Raw genomic sequence first — 19,794 nt, 5'->3', positions numbered from 1 at the left:
TCTAATGTCTACCGAGCTTTTAGATGGCGAAGACGGCACCCGCTCTCACCTCGTATAAAACACTTCCTCTAAAAATACTAGTGATTTCAGAATTCGAGACATGTTCCGCTGGCCTCCAGTGTATTCCGGACCTCAAAGCACATATGCGAAACCTCAAGGGTGTGAGGCGTCCACTGCAAAGGGTGGAATGCTTTCTCCAGCATTAGCTGCTTTTGGTAGCGCTACATATTCTGTCGAAATACATTTAAGCCCAATGGGGAAGCGGCCTCACCGTTATCATTTCGTGTCGGTAAAAAACTGTCCTAACAAAGTTTTTTTTTTTTCTTCTTTTTTTATGTCTGGACGTATGAGAGACGCGGCCGACGCTTACCGCTCATTCACACTAGAAGCGGATCCGCGTTTGCGAAGCGGTTTCGAACATGGTTGTATAGAGATTCAGTACAATTGCAGGCGCACTCGAAGCGAACGCGGATCCGCTTCCAGTGTGAATGAGCGGTTAGTCATTCCCAAACTCGTGACGCAGACGATGCAGACCTGCGTTCGTTGGCAGTTACCTGGGCAGAAGTAGAGTGAAATTTAAGACGCAAGTATCATTACGCAACGTAAAGACGATACGGCTGCATGGAAGTCAGAATAACGTCCACTTCGACTAATTCAAACTTTTTTTTCAGGAGAGTGCTGAAGACCTTGCGGCCGCTCCGTTGACGCCTCGTTGGCGAACGCCAGCGCGCGTTGCCTACGAGGCGAGCGCCTGGAGGCCACGCCGGAGAGACTCCTTTTTTAAAAAAACTATTTTCTCAGCAACAGCAAAAAGCCCTTTTCAAAGGTTTTCATATCTTGAAGAGATGAGGTGGATTGAACTGCCGGCTATTTCGAAAAAGGGCGCCGCTGCCCACATTGCCTTTTCTGGCTCTCAATATGGCCGTTTCTACATAAACTGAAGGTTTTGTGATTTAATTAAAACGCAACAAAACAAGGCTTCGAAAATCTAACACAAGCAATTCAATGATTAGTTTTAAGAGAACAAAGAAAATAAGTATTGTAGGTAACGCCGAACTCCAAGTTGACTAAACAAATAATGAAATCTCATAAAATCGCTTCTTTTGGAGCTCCTATTTGGACTCAAAAATGATGTCTTTTAATATTTGTACTTTAGTGTAAGAGAGGGGCTTCTTATTAAGTAATTAGGCGCCCGCATGAAGTTTCGTGCTGCGCAACCATTTTTTCACAACGTTTTTTTCTTAGCTACATTGGTTTTACGCAAATTTCAGAAATTTAAAGCATATTTTTACGAAAAACTATTTTTCATGGAGTTTAGAGGCTTCTTTATCCAAATTAATTTTTTCTTGCATATCTCAAGCATTAAAAATCGCCGCGTCTCCTTTGGCATGGAGTGACCCTAGGGCGATCAGTGGTCCAAGGGGTTTGCAAGTTCGCAAAATTTCGAACTTTTGAACTTAGTATGTTAAAAAGTACAGACATGGACGATGGTAACCAAGGGGTGGAAAAAAAAATGTAGGGCCCTTCCACTTCACGTGAAGGTCGAGGACCAGCGAAGCTGTTATTTTTACGACGTCTAGGATGTTGCCTAGGGGGGGGGGGGGGGGGCGACGTCTAGGACGACCTCAAAGATGACGTCCTGGACGACCTCAGGGACAACGTCCAGGACGGCCTCAAGGACAACGTCTGGAGCAACCTCAAGGACGACACCTAGGACGACCTCAAGGACGACGTCTAGAACGACCTGGAGGACAACGTCCAGGATTCTAGGACGGCCTCGAGGACAACCTCAAGGACGACGTCTAAGGCGACCCATAGGACGACCTCAAGGGCGACTTCTAGAACGACCTCGAGGACGACTTCTAGGACGACACCTAGTGAAATCCAGCCTTTCCCGTTGCCGCCATCTATGAGCGACGGCGGCAGCCAGACAACGGGCAAGCTGGTTGTCTGGTTGCCGCCGTCGCTCATAGATGGCGGTAGCTATCCAGCAGGGTGGCCAGTTCAGATTTAGGCTTCTTTTTTCACCGAGTCGCTGGTAAATTTTTCCAGTCGCTTGTCGCGTTTTTTGGGCTTATTCGCGTTTTTCCCGCAAATATTGTTATTTTATTGCTCGTGCGTTTGTCGTCAAAAACGCGAAAAACAGCATGACCGTTTGGCGCCGCGGTTAGGTGGCGCAAGATACCGTCCGTCACAAGCTACATAACAATTACTATCCATTCACAAATGTTTTGGCGCCTTGCCCATCTTGCCAGTCGGCAGTCGCAGTCGTCGTGTCTACTTGCCACATGGAGAATAGAAGGGAAGGAGAGGGCATGACGTCAGCCGCGTAGCCTCCACAAGCCATGCTCGCTTGACGCCTCGCCTCCTTCTCAATTTCCTCCTTACCCTCCTCACTTACCATGCCAACGTGACCATATCACGTGACCGTAGCTAGCCTTCGTCTTGCTATGGGGTACTAAAATACACCACAGTCTAGACTTCGATCTGATAAAACCTACCGGACGGAGCGCGCGCAAGCCTGAAAGGAGTTCTACAATCAACCATCCATCCCACACGTGACATGTCACGCGCACCAATCGCTAGAGAAATCTGCGGTCACGCTGGGCACAAAATCGTTTAAACTTTTTATGACTAGGCTTCACCAATATTGCAACGTGCCCCCTCCTAGTACTTATAACCTCCTTGAGTTGCCATTGTATTTTGCGCAAAATGGCTTCGAATTCGTGGTCGAAGTATGGCAAAAGGTATTGTAAAGAATGAGAAAAGGAAACACAGCTAAAGGACTGGCTGCGACCAGTCACCGGAGACGGTAAAAAAGCAGCGTGCAAGTGCGAGATCCGCGCTCATCATGCCGACCTGATCCAGCAGATGACAACAGAAAAACACGTGAGGAACTCTCTGCCACTTTCCAGTACACGTTTGACTACCATGGGCTTCACCAAGTCGTCGCTTCCAAGAACGATACCAGAACTGGAGCTCAAGCTGGCTGGCATGTTACTCAGCGTGCCATGCCTCTATCCGGCGGATAGTGGCATGGCACGCTGACTTCGTATTTGAGCGAGTTCGCCTTCTGAGCCAGTTCTCTTTCTCATTTTATTATTAATAAACTATATTCAAGAACGTGTACATTTATTGAACTTCCGCTTGTTTTGGGCTTGTTCACGAAGGTCACGCCGCTTTTTTTGGGCTTGGTTGGGGACGTCCACCGTGGGGACGACTACTTGCTTATTCGCTCGGCCGCATCTGGCCACCCTGCTCTCCAGAGTTTTGTGTCAACATTTGGTTGCTCGCGGACACGATACTAGGGAAACTAGCTACGGGACGGCCTATATAAATCTCCCGTTTTTTTCCCCGCTTCTAGGTTACATTTGTTCACTCAAGTGTATGTCAGATATTTTTTAATGCGAAAGCATAAATAGGAACTCCACTGTGTTTTTACGATTTTTGGGTTATGATATGTTTAGTCGAAGTCGGCAACCCTGAATCGCGATAGCAGTGTTGGACAAAATACTCGATAAAAGTATTTTGCTTCATAAAATATTCAAAATAGTACTCAAGTTACTTTTACTCTATCTTGAGTAGAGTACAAATACATAGAAATGTAATTAAATTACTTTTGAAGATACTTCCGAGTTACGTAATTTGCATCGACGTCGGTGACAAGTTGTGCAGATCTGGTTTACCAGAATGGTTGATTAACACGCAACAGCACAAAACAAAAAGCAAAAAAAAAAAAAAGAAACCAACATCGTCCAACTATAGACCATTCCATTTAGCGCTCTCTGTGCGGCACCATTTTGTTCGACCGCAGCGCCCTCTCCACACATCCGGAAAGTTCAGCGGGTTCGGCGGGGCAAAATGAGAGAGAGGGCATGCGCCCGACTCCGCTAGCAGACGACAAACCGGGAGGTTGCCGTTCTCCATCTTTGGGCTGTATCGGCGGACTCTACCGAACATCGAACTCTCGCTCGTGGCTGCCGTTGTGAAGTGGTTCGCGTTCTTAGAATAGTTGTGGCTACTCCAAAATCAGCCTATAGCTCTCTGTTGTTCTGTTTTGCTAAATGATCAACTAGCATATCTTTTTTCCGTTACTTAAATAGCTTTCGAGTCAGCCGGCAGTACTACCCTCAACTACTCCGTGTATTGCGGCTGGAGAGTACGTTTTATTTATTATTTCATACTTGCACTCATGGTCGCTAAAGGCCTACATCAGTACGAACTTTGTATAGTAAAAATGGTACAGCTACCGGATTTACTTTTCGCCAAAGAGACCGGCCAATCTGACACAGTTTTCCCTATTTTTTTGTTATTTGCGCGCAGGTAACAGCGCAATCGGACCCTGTCAGTCTTTTTATCTAGCATAATATTACACGACAACTGACATACCGAAAATCTGCGCATCTGCGCTTGAAAGTTCCAAAATGACGCGATTTTAAACAGAGTTTGCACGCCAGCCGCACGCTAGCTACAGCCCACTCGGCGGAGCGGACGACATAGGGGGTGAGAGGGGGAGTGCATTTCTTTTTTCTCTTTTGGCCCTCTCTGCTCTGACCCTAATGAAACGGTCTATATAAGGAGCGGGATATCTCTGATACATGTTATAAAACATTTTTGGGACAAAAATAAAAAAAAGAGGTCACTTCAGCTATAGTGACCTCGCTGAATATTGTCACGGGTGGTGACCAAATCACAATAAATAAACAGGAAGAAATAAACGTTTAATGTGGCGAACTTGTGCCAAAAATAAAAAGGGTACAAAGGATAATAACAGAGTGTCGCAGCCGTCGATGTCGGCGAAACCGCAGGATCGAGCGCTGGGGCGAGACTGACTCCGCTCGCCTTGCGTAGTCCCTTATGTACCCTCGTCCGTTTCTGGATCATTCGGCGTAGAAATTTCGGTGCGTAGAATATTCGGAACTAGATGAGACGAGAATTTTCTCGAACTTACAAGAAGACCAAATTGAAAGAACGAATAAAAGGACAGTCCGCTGACTGGAATCGAACCTACACCTCCCGCGTCAAAGTCAAGCGGGGTAACCACTCGGCCACGCACGGGCTTGCTCGCCGACGTGCGTGGCAATATCACGTTCTGCGGCGCACCTTAGACGCATCGTTTAACAACAGTTCATATTCTCTATATGGGAAGTTCACTATAAACGAACTTGGGATACGGAGATGAGTGAATGAATAACAAAGAGAGCCCACACAATAGCCAAGGCACTGGTCGTACCTTCTTGAAGTAACTTGCGTTTAGAAAGGCAATCAACGTCGGGGGACACTTTGTTGGCAATTTGAGAGGTCATCCTGCTCGAAGTTCGTTTCCTGTCCTGTTCTCTGCTTATCAATGTTCGCTTGTAATTTATAAACAGCGAGAGCAATAAGGTCCGAACTTAGAAAAAAAAAAAACCATAAAACCCCGATGTTTTGCCCTAGCAAGATTTTTGCCCTAGCAAAAAACAAGAAAAAAACAATTTTTTTTTGGTGTCCATTTTTTTTCCCTTTTTAACATTGAAGTCCGCATTGTTGACGTGGGTCGTTTCCCGTTCTGCGTTGCACTGCCCAATCTTTACTTCCCTAAAATCACTCCTTTTGCTCGAGGATTTTTAGGGGGAAACTAGGAAACAAAAGGTGCTTTTGGGAAGGCGAAGGGAAAAGCCTCAATTGTACAAACTTTCGAGTGAAGCATGAGCTAAATTGGCGCAAAAGCGATGTTTACGCGAGCTCAGTCTAAGTCACAGTAGCTTATCGGAGCTATACTCCGTTTCAAACATCGCGTGCAACGCTGGGAAAGCTACTGAAGTAGTGCGCATGAAAAAACACACAAAATTGTGTTACTCCGCGAGATTTCGTGGACGAGCGGTACAAGGCGCTGCTCTGGCGATGCCGGCCATGTCGACATCTCGGTGGCGGTGGTTCGAATCCACTTAAAGCGCAAAGGTTGTTTTTTTGTTTTTTTTTTCCTCGGCCGATTTTTTGTGCAAGATTGTGCGTATTGCGGAAGTACATATTTCAATTCCTCTTTTCTTGTAGATTTTTATTTATAAGAAGGTAGACCAGGGGCTGGTGTTCCGCTCGAACTTGCGCCGGCCTCGTCAAAACGGAAGAACGGTCGAGATCCAGGGCGTCTCTATTTAAAGCCGTTTATTTACATGGTAGCGTGAAAATCAGAGAGTACCTTGAGAGTGTGGTGGACGGTCCTTTATATAACGAATATTGTGATTAGGGGACCGCACTGCCATTGTTCAGACGGCTTGGCATTCCCTCACGTGATGTGACTTCATGGAAGTTTCCTTCAGAGTCAGAATACTCGCCGGTGTATGGAAGAAGTCATCCAGAAGGCAGTATCTCGGTGCTCTGGTGCCGGCGCCCCCATGAACCGGGAGTGATTCACAATAGACGCGTACACAACACACGGCACTCGAGATCAGGATCGAGTGTTGTTTCCTTTTCGAGGAAAGCAGGGGCCTCGGAATACAGGCACGGGCATGTGCGTCGTTTACTTAGCCGACCAAGGTTAAGCTGCCTCAGGCAGACGGAGCCGACCATGGTTACGGTCCCGCAGGCAGAAGAACCCAGACACTTCGGAATGCAATCACGGGCATCGCCTGCTGTAAGGTCCCGCAAGCAGACGGAGCCGTAGGCACGATTCATCACCGACACAGTTCCTTCTTGAGGCTTGTTTCACTTTGAAGCCATAAGGCCGATTTTAACACCAGAAATAACAGGTGGCAGTTCACAACACTGTCCGCGTGCTCGGAACTTTCACGTTGCGAGGTCTTCGCTTCGGGGACGCCACCTTGCCAGACACTCCGGTGTCGTTACTGACCGTCTCCAGGACCTCACGGACCGACGTCTCCGGGAAACACGTTCTTGAACTCGCGTACACGTTGGCGATCACCTGCTTGCACTTTTGCGAGATCTTTACACAACGAATCTTCGAAAATATCCGAGCAGGAAAAGAAAGCTTCCCGCGTAAGACGCCATCTTCACGAAACCGGCGAGGCAGGGGCAGCCGCACAACCCGAAAACCCGAAGCGAGTGCGAGTGCCGCACGAACGAAAACGGAAAATAATTTGGAGTAGTTTACATTATCTTTTCCTTTTTATTGAAAAAGAATCGGTGTTCCCTCGAAATCATAACGCCACTATTAGTTATTAGCTCCAAAGATGTACACTTTTCTACTTTTTGTTTTTTTCAGGGGCCGCACTATTTTGTGGAGCGAACGTAGTCGCGGTCGGCTGTGCAAACCGGCGCGCTAGCTTTGACTACATTGCACGCTATGTTTGAAACGGAGTTTAGCAACAGCATTTAGTTGCTTGAATGTTCACGTTTGCTCGTGCGACGCCCACGCCACTTCATACCGGGAAACTCGGAAAATGGCGGAAGGTCAAAAATGTATTTGAGATAATTAGTACAAGATACTCAGAAATGTAATTAATATACAGTATCAAATACTCTCGTTCTAAAGTATTTCCAAGGTACAGTCGGGGACAAAAGTCTCCAGGACGCGCGAGCTGCGACTGAAACGCATCGCTCTGCCATCTGCCGGCGGGTCGCCTGGTTTCGAGATCACACAAAAGCGCATGCGCGTCCTACTGTACCTACAAGCATGTGTGTTTTTCCGCTTTTCTGCGGCGCGGCCCCTAAAGGGGTGTCCAAACAGGACACTACAAAACCCGCGACTCCGGCAAATCGTGCCGCGCTCTGCCGCGATCCGCTTCCGGCCGTCGGAGGGAAATTTCCCTCCGTCAATTCTTCCCGGGGGGAAACTTCCCTCCGTCAAATCTCCCCCTCGCTTCCTCCACGGCGGCCTTGCTCTGCTTATCACGTGGCTCCGGAGAGCCACTCACACGCTCTGTTGGCTGTCGGTCAATTGCTCAAGGCCTCCGCTCACAATACGGAACCGCGTCGGACGCCATCACGACGAAAGTGAATCTCGACAAAGAAAGCAGATCCGAGGCGGGCGAAACGCACCCTTCGACGCAGGAATGTCCCAAATCCACCCAAAGCGGGACCTCCTTGGCCTTCGAGCCGAGGCGACGGCGGTACGCGAGGGCGTTGGCGAGGTGAGACAGACGCAGGTGGCATGTGACGTCAATCTGAAGAGGAGAGCAGTCGTGATCGTAAAAATTTTCACGACTCCTGCAAACATTTTCACGACTCCGACAGATCGTAAAAATTGAAGCGTCCGCTTCAATTTTCACGATTTGTCGGAGTCGCGGGTTTTGTAGTGTCCTGTTTGGACACCCCTTAACTCGGAATTGGGCGCGTGGTACCGCCTCGGAGATAGCGCTTGCGGCTAACAAGCGTCCGCGACACGTTCCGAAACTGGAGATACCGCGTGCGGCATTGCGCCACATTTCGCCGTGTCAGCGCATCCTGCTTTATAACCAGCTGAGCTTATTGCTCAGTTGGGCAGCCGTGACTCCTTGCTTCATAAGTGCTATGTCAGTAAGCGCTATCTCCGAGGTGGTACCACGCGCCCGATTTCGAGTTAGGCGCCGCGACGCAGAAAATCGGGAAAACACGCATGCTTGCAGGCGCAGTAGGACGCGCATGCGCTTTTGCGTGATCTCGAAACCAGGCGACCCGCCGGCAGATGGCAGAGCGATGCGTTTCAGTCGCAGCTCGCGCGTCCTGGGGACTTTTGTCCCCAACTGTACTTCAAAAAGTGTTTGGAATACTTCATCTTGACTAGGGTATTTGAGATAGACACAAGTCTGCGCGAGATTTAATTTGTTTTTCGGTAGTGTCTATACAGGGTAAAACAAGGAGACGCCAGGCTCTTTAAATCGACCGGAAAATTCGGTTTCTGAGCCTATCGCGCTACGACTTTGTGCAGCGTTGTCCACAGCTGGTGCATTTTTTTTTTGTAAAATTTGCAAAGAGCGAACTTACCTGAGGAAAAAGTAAAGAAAAAAAAAAGGCTTAGCTCCTATGGAAACGCAGCGACGCCACCGGTCTGCAAACAACACGGTGCCGTTTCGCACGGGAGACAAGAGATGGCGCAACGAACGCCGCCAGCGAACGTGCATACGGCGCCGAGAGCAGGCCTTTTTAGCAGACAATCTTTTCGACTAAAAAGCGGCGCGCGTTCCGCAGGACACGACAGTAGCAGAAAAAAAAAAAAAAGACAGGCGCGGTAACAGTAAGGAACTGCAGTTCCTTGCCTGGAAAAGGGCCGGCTCTCGGCGTCGTCTGCTCGTTCGTTGGTGGCAGTTGGCGTCGCGACCGCTTGCGCCATCTCTTGTCTCCCGTGCGAAACGGCGCCGTGTTGTTTGCAGACCGGTGGCGTCGCTGCGTTTCCATAGGAGCTAAGCCTTTTTCTTTCTTTACTTTTTCCTCAGGTAAGTTCGCTCTTCGCAAATTTTACACACAAAAAAAATGCACCATCTGTGGGCAACGCTGCACAAAGTCGTAGCGCGATAGGTTAAGAAACCGAATTTTCCGGTCGATTTAAAGAGCCTTGTTTCACCCTGTAGTTTTGTAGATATCGCGTATCCAAGTTTCGTTCCGGCGGCACAGCGAAACCAAAACTACCGGCTCGAGCACCTTGCCAACACTGATAATCAGCTGCGCGTCGACGGCATGGCGTAGACCTCGTCCCGCGCTCCTGAGCCGACGCACCCACAAGGCCGGCTCAGTCGCACGTCAAAGTAAATTGCAGTTTCTATTTTATCGCTGCACCTTGTAAATATGCATCAAATGTAGTAAATGTTATACTCCGCGACAATTTTTCTTGGCAATGCAGTGGAAGTTACAGGCCTGCATTCCCTCTCCCCTTTGAGTGTGCGCGGGCGTTCCTCCTCTCCCCAGAAATGGGAAGAGGAGGAGAGCCCGCGCACCGCCAGCACAGCCGCACAGCTCTGCTGCGCTCGAAATGAGAGAGGGAACACGTGCCTGTACCTTCCACTGCATTGCCAAGAAACGTTACCGCGGAGTATATATATATATATATATATATATATATATATATATATATATATATATATATATATATATATATATATATATATATATATATATATATATATATATATATATAGTGTGTGTATTTATAAATTTGCCGGCCGAAACAAATAGTCACCCTGCGCCGGTGCTTACCGCAGAAAGGATCGACCAGGTCGGACGTCGCCTGTGTAGCGTGTCTTGAATTGACAACATGTCTTCTGTGCTCCTTGAGAAGGGTGCTTCTTCGTCTACCCGTCTCACCATTGTAAGTGGCGTCGCAGTAAATGCTTAACTAAAAAAAAAAAAGAAAAAAAAATGAAGAAAAAAAAAAGAAGACAAGTTTGTTGTGTACGGTGGCAAGACTCAGAGCTTCGCTGAAGTAAGCAAACTAAATTAACAGTGAGAGGGACACAACGCAGCGTCTTCTACCCAGAGCGGCATTCTTCCAAAAAGCCCAATATAACAAATCGGGGTACAAGTTGGAGATAGTTCGCGCTTACGCCGCATTCACACTGGCAGCTGAACCGCATTCGCAATCTTGAAACAATCATGATGGCGGGCGAGTGCCGGAGAGCAGTAAACAAAGAAAAACAGTTTACGCGCCGCTGGAGAAGGGGGATGTCGTTACCTATCTTCGACATCTCCCGTTGCAGACGTGGCGGAGATTCGAGAGCCCTTTATCGACTGATAAACAAACCGAGATAGCGGGTACGAGGTAGTCAATCAGTCGTTCTATCTCGCAGTCATTCGGTAGAAACATCGAGTAGCTGGGCTTCCAAGATGGCGAAGACGGTCGTGCTGGCGTACAGCGGAGGGCTGGACACCTCGTGCATCCTGGCCTGGCTCATTGAAGAGGCATACGACGTGGTCGCTTTCATGGTAATGCTAGTTCATGTCGATCGGGCCTTACGCTGCAACGGGACCTCGGGGTAAAACCCGATCGTGTCCCTGAAGGCCTGTTCGCCTACTTTCCCACATAACGATCGGAGGAACAATCATCGGGATCTATGGCAAGGAGCAGGCACGTAGCCAGGATTTTGTTTCCGGGGGGGGGGGGGGGGGGGGGGGGGGGGGCGCCCGCCGATAACAAAATGCTGTATGAAGGGGAGGGGGGAGAGGAGGTCCTAGCAAAATGAAAAATTTCGGGGGGGGAGGGGGCATGCCCCCCCCCCCCCCCCTTGCTACGTGCCTGGGAAGGAGCTCGGCGAATGACGAGCTCCTTCCGGCCTATAGCGGCTTGCCATTGATGCCCGTAAAACTATTTTTAAGCAGTGATTTGTGTTCATGCAATATATAGTTGTGGAATAAACTTCCTAATAGTGTGGTTGCACTGGGATTCCTTTCTGAACTCGAGAATGCCATACGCGTATAGTTTGAACTGTAACAGTGTGACGCTTCTTGCGTGCGTATGTGCGAGCTCATATTTTTGGGGTGCTGTTCTTAAATATTCCCCTGAATGTAAATATTTGAAAGCATTGTGTGAGTTCCAGGCACGAAGCCAGGATTTCGTTTCGGGGAGAGGGGGGGGGGGGGGGGGGGGGGCGCCAATGGCAAAATTATAATAGATGAAGACGGGGGAGGGGGGAGAGGAGGTCTCAGCAAAACTGAGGATTTGGGGGGGGGGGGGGGGGGGGTGCGGGCCTCGGGCTACCCTTTTGGCTTCGTGCCTGGTGAGTTCATATCTTTGGGGTGCAGTTCTTAAAGATTGCTCTGAATGTCGATATTTGAAAGCAGTGTTGTATTTGATTTCCATGTTTATACCTTGGCCCTCGACAGGGCTGGCAGTATTGTGAAACAACCGGTTGTGTCGGAGACCGTTAAAAACGAACTCCGGCACAACCGGCTGCCGCTTTTGACTGCTTACAACGGGCAGGGCAGCAGGGTGGCGGTTTTCAACCGAGTGTCGTAAGCAGTGACGAGAGAATTTAAAACCCGTTTTTAGCATCTCCGGTCGTAAGCGGTCGCAAGGTGCTCCCGCCTTAAAAGTGCAGTCAGCGCTGTGACACCAAGATTCCACGTGTTGTTGGCGTCGTGCTCAATGTCGGAACCGAGAAAGGCTCTAGCTGTGTTCAGCAGGCAAGAGTAGATCAGTGGGTCAAATTCAATAATTGTGCCGGATTATTTCATTTCCGTCTCTCAAACATCAATTTTTAAACTGCTAGGGAAAAATGAAATCAGTATACAATTTTGAAAGAGTTGCCAAATCATTTTTGTCAGGAACGCTAGAGGAAATCGTCTTGAGCATAATATAGGAATATTTGGTCGTGCAAATAATCTGTGCGGACAATGTAATACTACCGTTTTTTTTGTTTTTTTTTTAGAGATTAAAAATGAATAACATGAACTTAGAGAGCGTAACAGAGGCCTGATCGTGCATCCGGCTGTAAACCTGTGATGTAGATTTCCGTCGAAAGCTTCAAGGGCATTGAATAATTCGATATTTTCATTTTCGCCCGTTCGTTTTTGTGTTTTTCTTTCTAAACGTCTCGTTGCTTTGTTTCCAAGGCGGACTTGGGCCAAGAAGAGGACTTCCAGGCAGCCGAGAAGAAAGCTTTGGGAATAGGGGCGAAAAAGGTGCGTTCGCTTGTTTCCCACAGCTAGCCCTGGTGAAAACAGTTATAGGCTGGGTACAGCGCTGTCAAGTTTGCTTGCGCGAGCATGAAGTTTGATCTCGTAGATCATTTGCACACGTTCTCGCGCAAATTAGGGTGTCTCAATGTCCTTCTGTTTAGGGTGATGCCATCCTTTGTAGTACCCGATGCCAACAGCACGCGCTCACAAGCTAAATACAAAAAAAATCGTCGAGAAGAAAATGTCGCAGTAGCACAGCTGGCAGTCAGCGCCACGAACGAGTGCAGGGACACGCTCTTTCACGCGCTTCTGAACAAAAATTGTAATGCCCTTCCACTTCACGTGAAGATGGAGGACCAGCGAAGCTGTTATCTTTGTGTCGTCTAGGACGTTGCCTAGGGACGACGTCTAGGACGTTGCCTAGAGGACGATGCTTAGGGGGCGACGTTTAGGACGACCTCAGGAACAAGTTCTAGGACGACCTCGAGAACAACGTCTGAGACGACCTCAAGGACGACCTTTCAGACGACCTCTCGGACGACTTCTAGGACGACCTCGAGGATGATGCCTAGAGATGATAACAAGGGATGAGGACCTCACTATCTAATAATGCTAAGGAAAGCTGACTCACGCTGGTTGCCCCCCTCTTTTTATTTTTATTTACTCATACTTGCCACGACCAATGGGGAGTTCTCTGTCAACATCCGCGGACGCATTTTTTTCGCAGATCCTAGCGTATAACAGCGAAGCTGTTATGCGCTAGGATCTGGGAAAACAGACATAGAGAAGAAGAAGATAAGGGCAGGAGGAGAAAACAGAGAGGTTAACCAAGGCGGCCTGCCTCAGACCGCCTTGGACTTGTACATGAAAGCTCGTTTGACTACGACCGACTTCGACACGACACGACCGGTTTATGAGCCTCTTGTGACGGGCTTACGACCGGCTGTGCTGCTGCGGTCGTAAACCGTCACGGAGGGCTTAAAAACGGTTTTTTGCCTCTCCGGTTGTAAGCAGTCTCATGTGTGTGAACGGACCTTACGCGTTACTCGCACCTAATTACTTTTATGGTAACGAAAGAACGACAGAGTTACCTTTTAAAAGAACGGATGAGTAACGTATTTTCTCTACTTTATGATGAAGTAACGAGTAACGGTATTTAGCTGTTTCTAGAAGGGAACGCATAGAACGCAAGTATCCAACCTGGTTCTCATCCCAGCTGGCGCCTGTAATTTGCGCGACGAGAAAACGCTAGAGATAGACCATAAAAAGATTTGCACAGGGTATGTCAATATAGCCACAGTTATCCCTGAATGAACCTGTTAGAATAAAGGAATTATTAACGACTAACAATGCAAGTGGCTACTTCCTACAAACGATACATTCAGACTAACGAAACAATAACGCGTTCCTTGCGAGCTGAGGTGACGAGTTCCTTTTGAATCTACGGTAACAGTTACATTTTTGAGTGAGTAGCGAAAAACGGTATTCAGTTACTTTCTTTCAGTAACGTATTCATGTCTGGGATTACGTAGCGAGAACTCCGTACACCCCGAACGTGATCCTGTGCGGGCGCTGCATGGTGCCTCGCCGTGCAGGTGATCGTGAAGGACGTGCGCGCCGAGTTCGTGTCGGACTTCGTGTTCCCGGCCGTCCAGTCCGGGGCCGTGTACGAGGACCGCTACCTGCTGGGCACCGCCTTGGCTAGGCCGTGCATTGCGCGAGCCCTGGTGGCCGTGGCCACGGCAGAAGGCGCCAAGTTCGTGTCCCACGGGGCCACGGGCAAGGGCAACGACCAGATACGCTTCGAGCTGGCCTGTGCCGCGCTCAAGCCGGACGTCCTGGTGCCCTCTCCCGCCCACTAGCCGCCTGTCGCGAATGCCCCGTCAGCAGGGCGGTGCATTTAACCCGAGACTGGGACAGAAGAAGGAAATCATTTTTGACGGTGCTAGAAACGACCACTGTCAAAGTTTTTTTTCTCTTTCTGCCCCTCGGATTAAAATACATCGTGGTAAACTTGGACCAGTTTGCCTGCGCAATGGCTGTATTTTCGTTGCCTATAGACGTTTGTAACTACGGCCTCTGGGTGCCGCCATCTTGCTGCTTGTGTGGGTAGATCGTCTGATAGTCGAGTAATGCTCAACTATCAGACGATCTACCCAGACCAGCAGAAAGATGGCGGCGCCCAGAAGCCGTGCTTGCAAACGTCTACAGACAGCCGCTTAGTATATAATCAGCTATAGTTGCAATCTCATTGACTGCGTAGCAAGAATATCAGATACTCGAATTCGCCACGCCCCTTGTTACTTGAACTGTCAGTCACCGTAAATACGAGTAAATGCAATTCGAGGTACTTTTCATGCATCAAAGCTACTGGTTTTTGTTGTGACAGTTTGACACTACGGCTCTTTTGAGGGTGACCCTTTGGTATCTCCAGTCTAAACAGAAAGGACTCGTATCAATACGTGAGAGTTCCGAATTGTGGAATCATAGCAGAAGACTGCGGTGCTGAGAGTAAAATGCAGTTTGGATGACATAAATGGGACGAAGCACCAGGCACGTAGCCAGGATTTTGTTTCGGGGGGGGGGGGGGGGGGGGGGGAGGGGGGGGGCCTGCCTGTTCATGACAAAATGCTATATGAGGGGGAGAGGGGAGAGGAGGTCCTAGCAAAATAGAAGATTTCGGGGGGGGGGGGGGGGGCCGGGCCCCATGGGCCTCCCCCCTGGCTACGTGCCTGCGAAGCACCTTTGTACGAAGCATCCGGGGTAAGGTGAACGGGCTTGGTAGATTGGCTGCAGGGCGCTTCCATCCAAGAAGAGGATCGACGAAAACGAATTTCTTGAGCTTTTCTGTAAAGCCAACGAATATCACTTCCAAGGCTTCGAAATTTTGAGATTAAATTAGGAGTATCTTTGTCTTATTGTGTTTTTCAACTGAGTAAGTTAAAGAAGGTATCTCAGCGTTATATATATATATATATATATATATATATATATATATATATATATATATATATATATATATATATTGTAACGGTGAAGGTAGAAGAGGTGGACTAAGGGTAGAAGAAGACGAAGAAACGAGACTGGAACGGCGGTTTTTTGGTTTACCCGTAACAAATGGTGGCAGCGGTTTTCCAAACAGCATGAATACCCGCTCCCACGCAGCAACAGCGGAGACGCCGTGGGCCGAGCTTACTGAACAGCTCTACAACCGGTTAGCAGAGAAGAGCGCGACAGATGCCGCAGCTCTGCTTGAACAGTTCGACAGTCGCCTCGCCGCCCGCGTCACTCACGTTGAACAGAACGTGAACCAACGCCTCACCGAGGTTCACCACCACCTCACGTCTGTACAAGACCGCCTGCAGCACCTTGAAGAAGCTCTCCCAACCATGCGACCAGGAGACTCAGGTGACCTTCCACAAGTTCAAGAGCCATCGACCGTATGTCGCCGCCCACCCGACGAAGCTGAGAGACCCCAGGCTGGACTTGCTCATCTACATTCCGATGGTATGCGTCTCAAACCTCCAACTTTTGATGGACTTGGATCTTGGCGCGCATTTATCATCCAATTCGAAACAGTAGCCCAACACAATGGGTGGCATTCCCAAGGCAAGGCTGCAGCCCTGGTCGCCCAGCTCCGTGGGAAGGCCGCCGACTTCCTTGAAAGTGTACCGGATTCAAGTCGAACCACGTATGAGCTCCTTCTGCAAGCACTAGAAGCTCGTTTTAATGATGCCCATCTACAGCAGCTACATCTCACGTCACTCAAAACCTATCGCCAGGGCACAGAGTCACTCCAAGAACTGGCCGACACTATCGATAGACTGGCAAGAAAAGCACTTCTAGGGTGCTCCGAAGCCACGCTTCACCTGATGACTACATCAGCTTTCATTGATGCCATCCACAACACCGAAATTCAGCGGTTTGTGCGGCTCGCTCGTCCTACCACACTCAGCGCTGCACTCGGTCACGCGCTGGAAATGGACGCGGCGAACAGAGCCACCACCTCTACCGTCCGACCGACGATTCAGAATCCTCTACCCGACAACTCGCAGTACAGGCGTCGTAGGCCTGACTGGCGCCACTGCTTCAACTGTGGACGTCCAGGACACCTGGCTCGCTCGTGCCCGAGTCCAACCTCTCAACGTCAGGAAAACACCCACGCGGGCCCGACGGGGCAGGGTCCCGCGTAATCCACGAAGTCCCCCTGGCCGCAGCGTCGGTGAGCAGGTCGCTTACACCTCACCTTTCAATTCTAATACACGGAGTCACGCAACCAGTCGATGCCATTATAGACACGGGGGCTGGTGTGAGCGTCATTGATGCTGCCTTGCTGCGATCGACGGACCACGCGGCAGCGGCCACTGACTCTAAGGACACTCGACTGGTGTCAGCAAACAGTACTCTCATACCCTACCTGGGGCGTTGCGAATTGACCGTCGAAGCACTGGGCAGGACTGTAAATCTTTGTTTTTTTTATTGTGGAAAACTTAAACCCACAAGTCATTCTCGGGTGTGACTGGTGTTCCGAGGTGGAGTTGCTAGTATCCTTTGCACGTGGCCACGCTGCCTTGTCGTTATCACAGCCGTCTAAGTCCCAGATGACGTCGGAGGACACGTTTCCCTCGATCCATTGTGATGATCCCAAGCCGTACATTAAACAACCTAGTACATTTTTCTACTACTTCTACTGTCTACTGCTGCACCTGGCTAAGTGTTTCCAAATACTTTCGGGTAACATCCAACTGGTAGCCAGAACATCGGTTGAAGTTTTCTGTCGAACATGGGTGAAAGTTTTCTATCCTCTGTTACCTCTAAAATTCACCCACGATCCCTCCACCTGCTTAGTCGTCTCCACGCTAGACGTAACGATTCCGAAGTCTTCAGCGGTCTGGGTTCAATCGTCGATTCAGGGTAATCGGCGTTCAGGAGATTTTTTAGTCGAAGCGGTTCTTCACTCACAACCTGGGACTGAATTTGCAACACCTCGCTCCCTTATCTCTTCGAGACGAGGTGCCCTTAACATTCTAGTAGTTAACTTGACCACTGATGACATTCACCTTAAGCGAGGTGAAAGTTTAGGAATAGCTTTTGAAATATTGCCAGAGACCATGATCGCAACCGTTGCGTGTTCTCCGGTGGTACCCACCCCAGAGAGCAGACTCAGCAAGGATGACAACATTCCGTGGACTGAATTTAACTTTGGACCAGACCTAACAGCAACGCAGAGGGAGTCCATACAGTCGTTACTCAAAACGTTCCGTCACTGTATAGCCATTACAAAGCAAGAATTGAGATGTACGCCTTTAATTCGCCACACCATCAACACCGGTGACCACGCGCCAATACATCACCAACCCCGACGAGTGTCGATCTCCGAAAGACAGGAGATCAGTGCTCAAGTGGACGATTTGCTCCGGAGAGGCGTAGTGGCACACTCCAACAGCCCATGGTCATCACCCGTCGTGCTCGTCAAGAAGAAGGACGGCTCGACAAGGTTCTGTATAGACTACAGAAAGTTAAACAGCATTACTAAGCCCGATGTGTATCCCCTGCCTCGGCTTGATGATGCTCTCGATCGGCTCCAGGGTTGCAAATACTTCACGACATTAGACCTCATTTCAGGATACTGGCAAGTTGAACTCGAGTCAAACGACGCTGAAAAATCAGCCTTTGTGACACCCGACGGACTGTTTGAGTTCCGGCGTTTACCATTTGGCTTGTGTAATGCGCCGGCGACCTTCCAGCGTCTCATGGACAGGGTTCTCGGCCGTCTAAAATGGACCATGGCATTAGTCTATCTAGACGATGTAATCGTCTATGCCGACAGTTTCGACGAACATCAGCAACGTCTAGGTCTTGTTTTAGACGCCCTCACGAACGCTCGACTACGTCTAAACCCATCCAAGTGTTTTTTCGGGTACAGTGAAGTAACCTACCTTGGTCACGTGGTCAGCAAAGATGGAATTCGGCCAGACCCGGCGAAGCTATCAGCCTTTGCCAGCATATCCGCACCCACTAGCATAAAGCAACTGAAGAGTTTTCTTGGTTTTGCCTCTTATTTTCGTCGCTTCGTCAGTAACTTTTCTGCTAAAGCTGCTCCCTTGAACCAACTTCTGAAAAAAGACACCAAGTGGAAATGGGGCAAAGACGAAGCTGCATCTTTTGAGGATTTGAAAAGATCCCTCCTTGAACCGCCTACGCTTGCACATTTTGTGGAGGACGCCCCAACGTTCCTTCACACAGACGCCAGTGGAGAAGGGTTAGGTGCCGTCCTTCTTCAGCGAGATAGGGATGGTCGGGAACGACCCGTCGCCTATGCAAGCAGGAAGCTGAGTGAACCAGAGAGTCGGTGCCACTCTTCCGAACTGGAATGTCTCGCGGTGGTGTGGGCTGTAGAAAAATTTCGCCCTTATATCTATGGCAAGCGTTTCACGGTGGTCACGGATAACGTAGCATTGCGGTGGCTTCAATCCAAGAGCGACCTTACCCCGAAGTTAACAAGATGGGCCATGAAGCTGCAAGAGTACGACTTCTGTATTGTTCACCGGAGTGGGAGGTACCATCAAGATGCTGATTTCTTGTCACGTAATCCGGTAGAGGACCTACAAGTTCTCCCTGTGTCTTCAATCTTAGATCTGCAACACATGCAATCGGAAGACGCTGAAGCATCGGAAATAATTCAGTTGCTTACGGTCGGAAGCAACGATTCTTCTTCGCTTTCTACACGACGACTACGTTGCTTGCGAAAACATTACGAGCTACAAGATGGTCTACTTTGCCATCGTTCACGTGCTTCAGGGCCATGGCTTCCTGTTGTCCCCAAGAAAGCTAGGAAAAATATCTTGGAGATGTGCCATGACGCTCCGACCTCAGGGCATCTCGGACAGCATCGAACGCTGGACAAGATCCTGCGAAGATTCTGGTGGACGGGTTTGAGGAACGACGTTCGGCGGTACGTCGCCTCATGTACCGTTTGTCAAATGCGCAAAACGCCACCGAACCTAGGCAAACCAGACCTTCAACAGATACCACCCCCAAGGAGTCCATTCGAAGTATTGGGAATAGATCACCTTGGTCCCTTCCCGAAATCAGATACTGGCAACAGGCACATTATTGTGGCGACCGACTACTTAACGAAGTGGGTTGAGGTCAAAGCAGTTCCCGATACGTCAGCGGTGCACCTTGTCAGCTTCGTAAATAACCATCTAGTGTGTCGGCACGGAGCTCCAAGGATGATCATCTCTGACAGAGGAACGTCGTTCATGT

The 19,794-nt window shown here is 49.2% G+C and overlaps 1 protein-coding gene across 1 annotated transcript in view; it reads left to right on the top strand.

Annotated features, from left to right (window-relative positions):
- The first annotated feature begins 10,582 nt into the window (after positions 1 to 10,582).
- Positions 10,583 to 19,794, top strand: part of LOC8026793 (argininosuccinate synthase) — a 35,935-nt gene continuing 26,723 nt past the window's right edge. Inside the window, exons 1-3 of the mRNA XM_029985092.3 lie at positions 10,583 to 10,833; positions 12,460 to 12,528; positions 14,121 to 14,366. Of these exons, the coding sequence (XP_029840952.2) occupies positions 10,735 to 10,833; positions 12,460 to 12,528; positions 14,121 to 14,366 (414 nt within the window). The 5' untranslated portion in view covers positions 10,583 to 10,734. The remainder of the gene's footprint in view (positions 10,834 to 12,459; positions 12,529 to 14,120; positions 14,367 to 19,794) is intronic.

Source organism: Ixodes scapularis, unplaced genomic scaffold, assembly GCF_016920785.2.
Source record: "Ixodes scapularis isolate PalLabHiFi unplaced genomic scaffold, ASM1692078v2 PGA_scaffold3__209_contigs__length_174095766, whole genome shotgun sequence".
In the NCBI taxonomy this organism is placed as follows: Eukaryota; Metazoa; Arthropoda; class Arachnida; order Ixodida; family Ixodidae; genus Ixodes; species Ixodes scapularis.
Note: the sequence above shows the minus strand (reverse complement) of the source record. Positions and strands in the feature narration are given on the sequence as shown.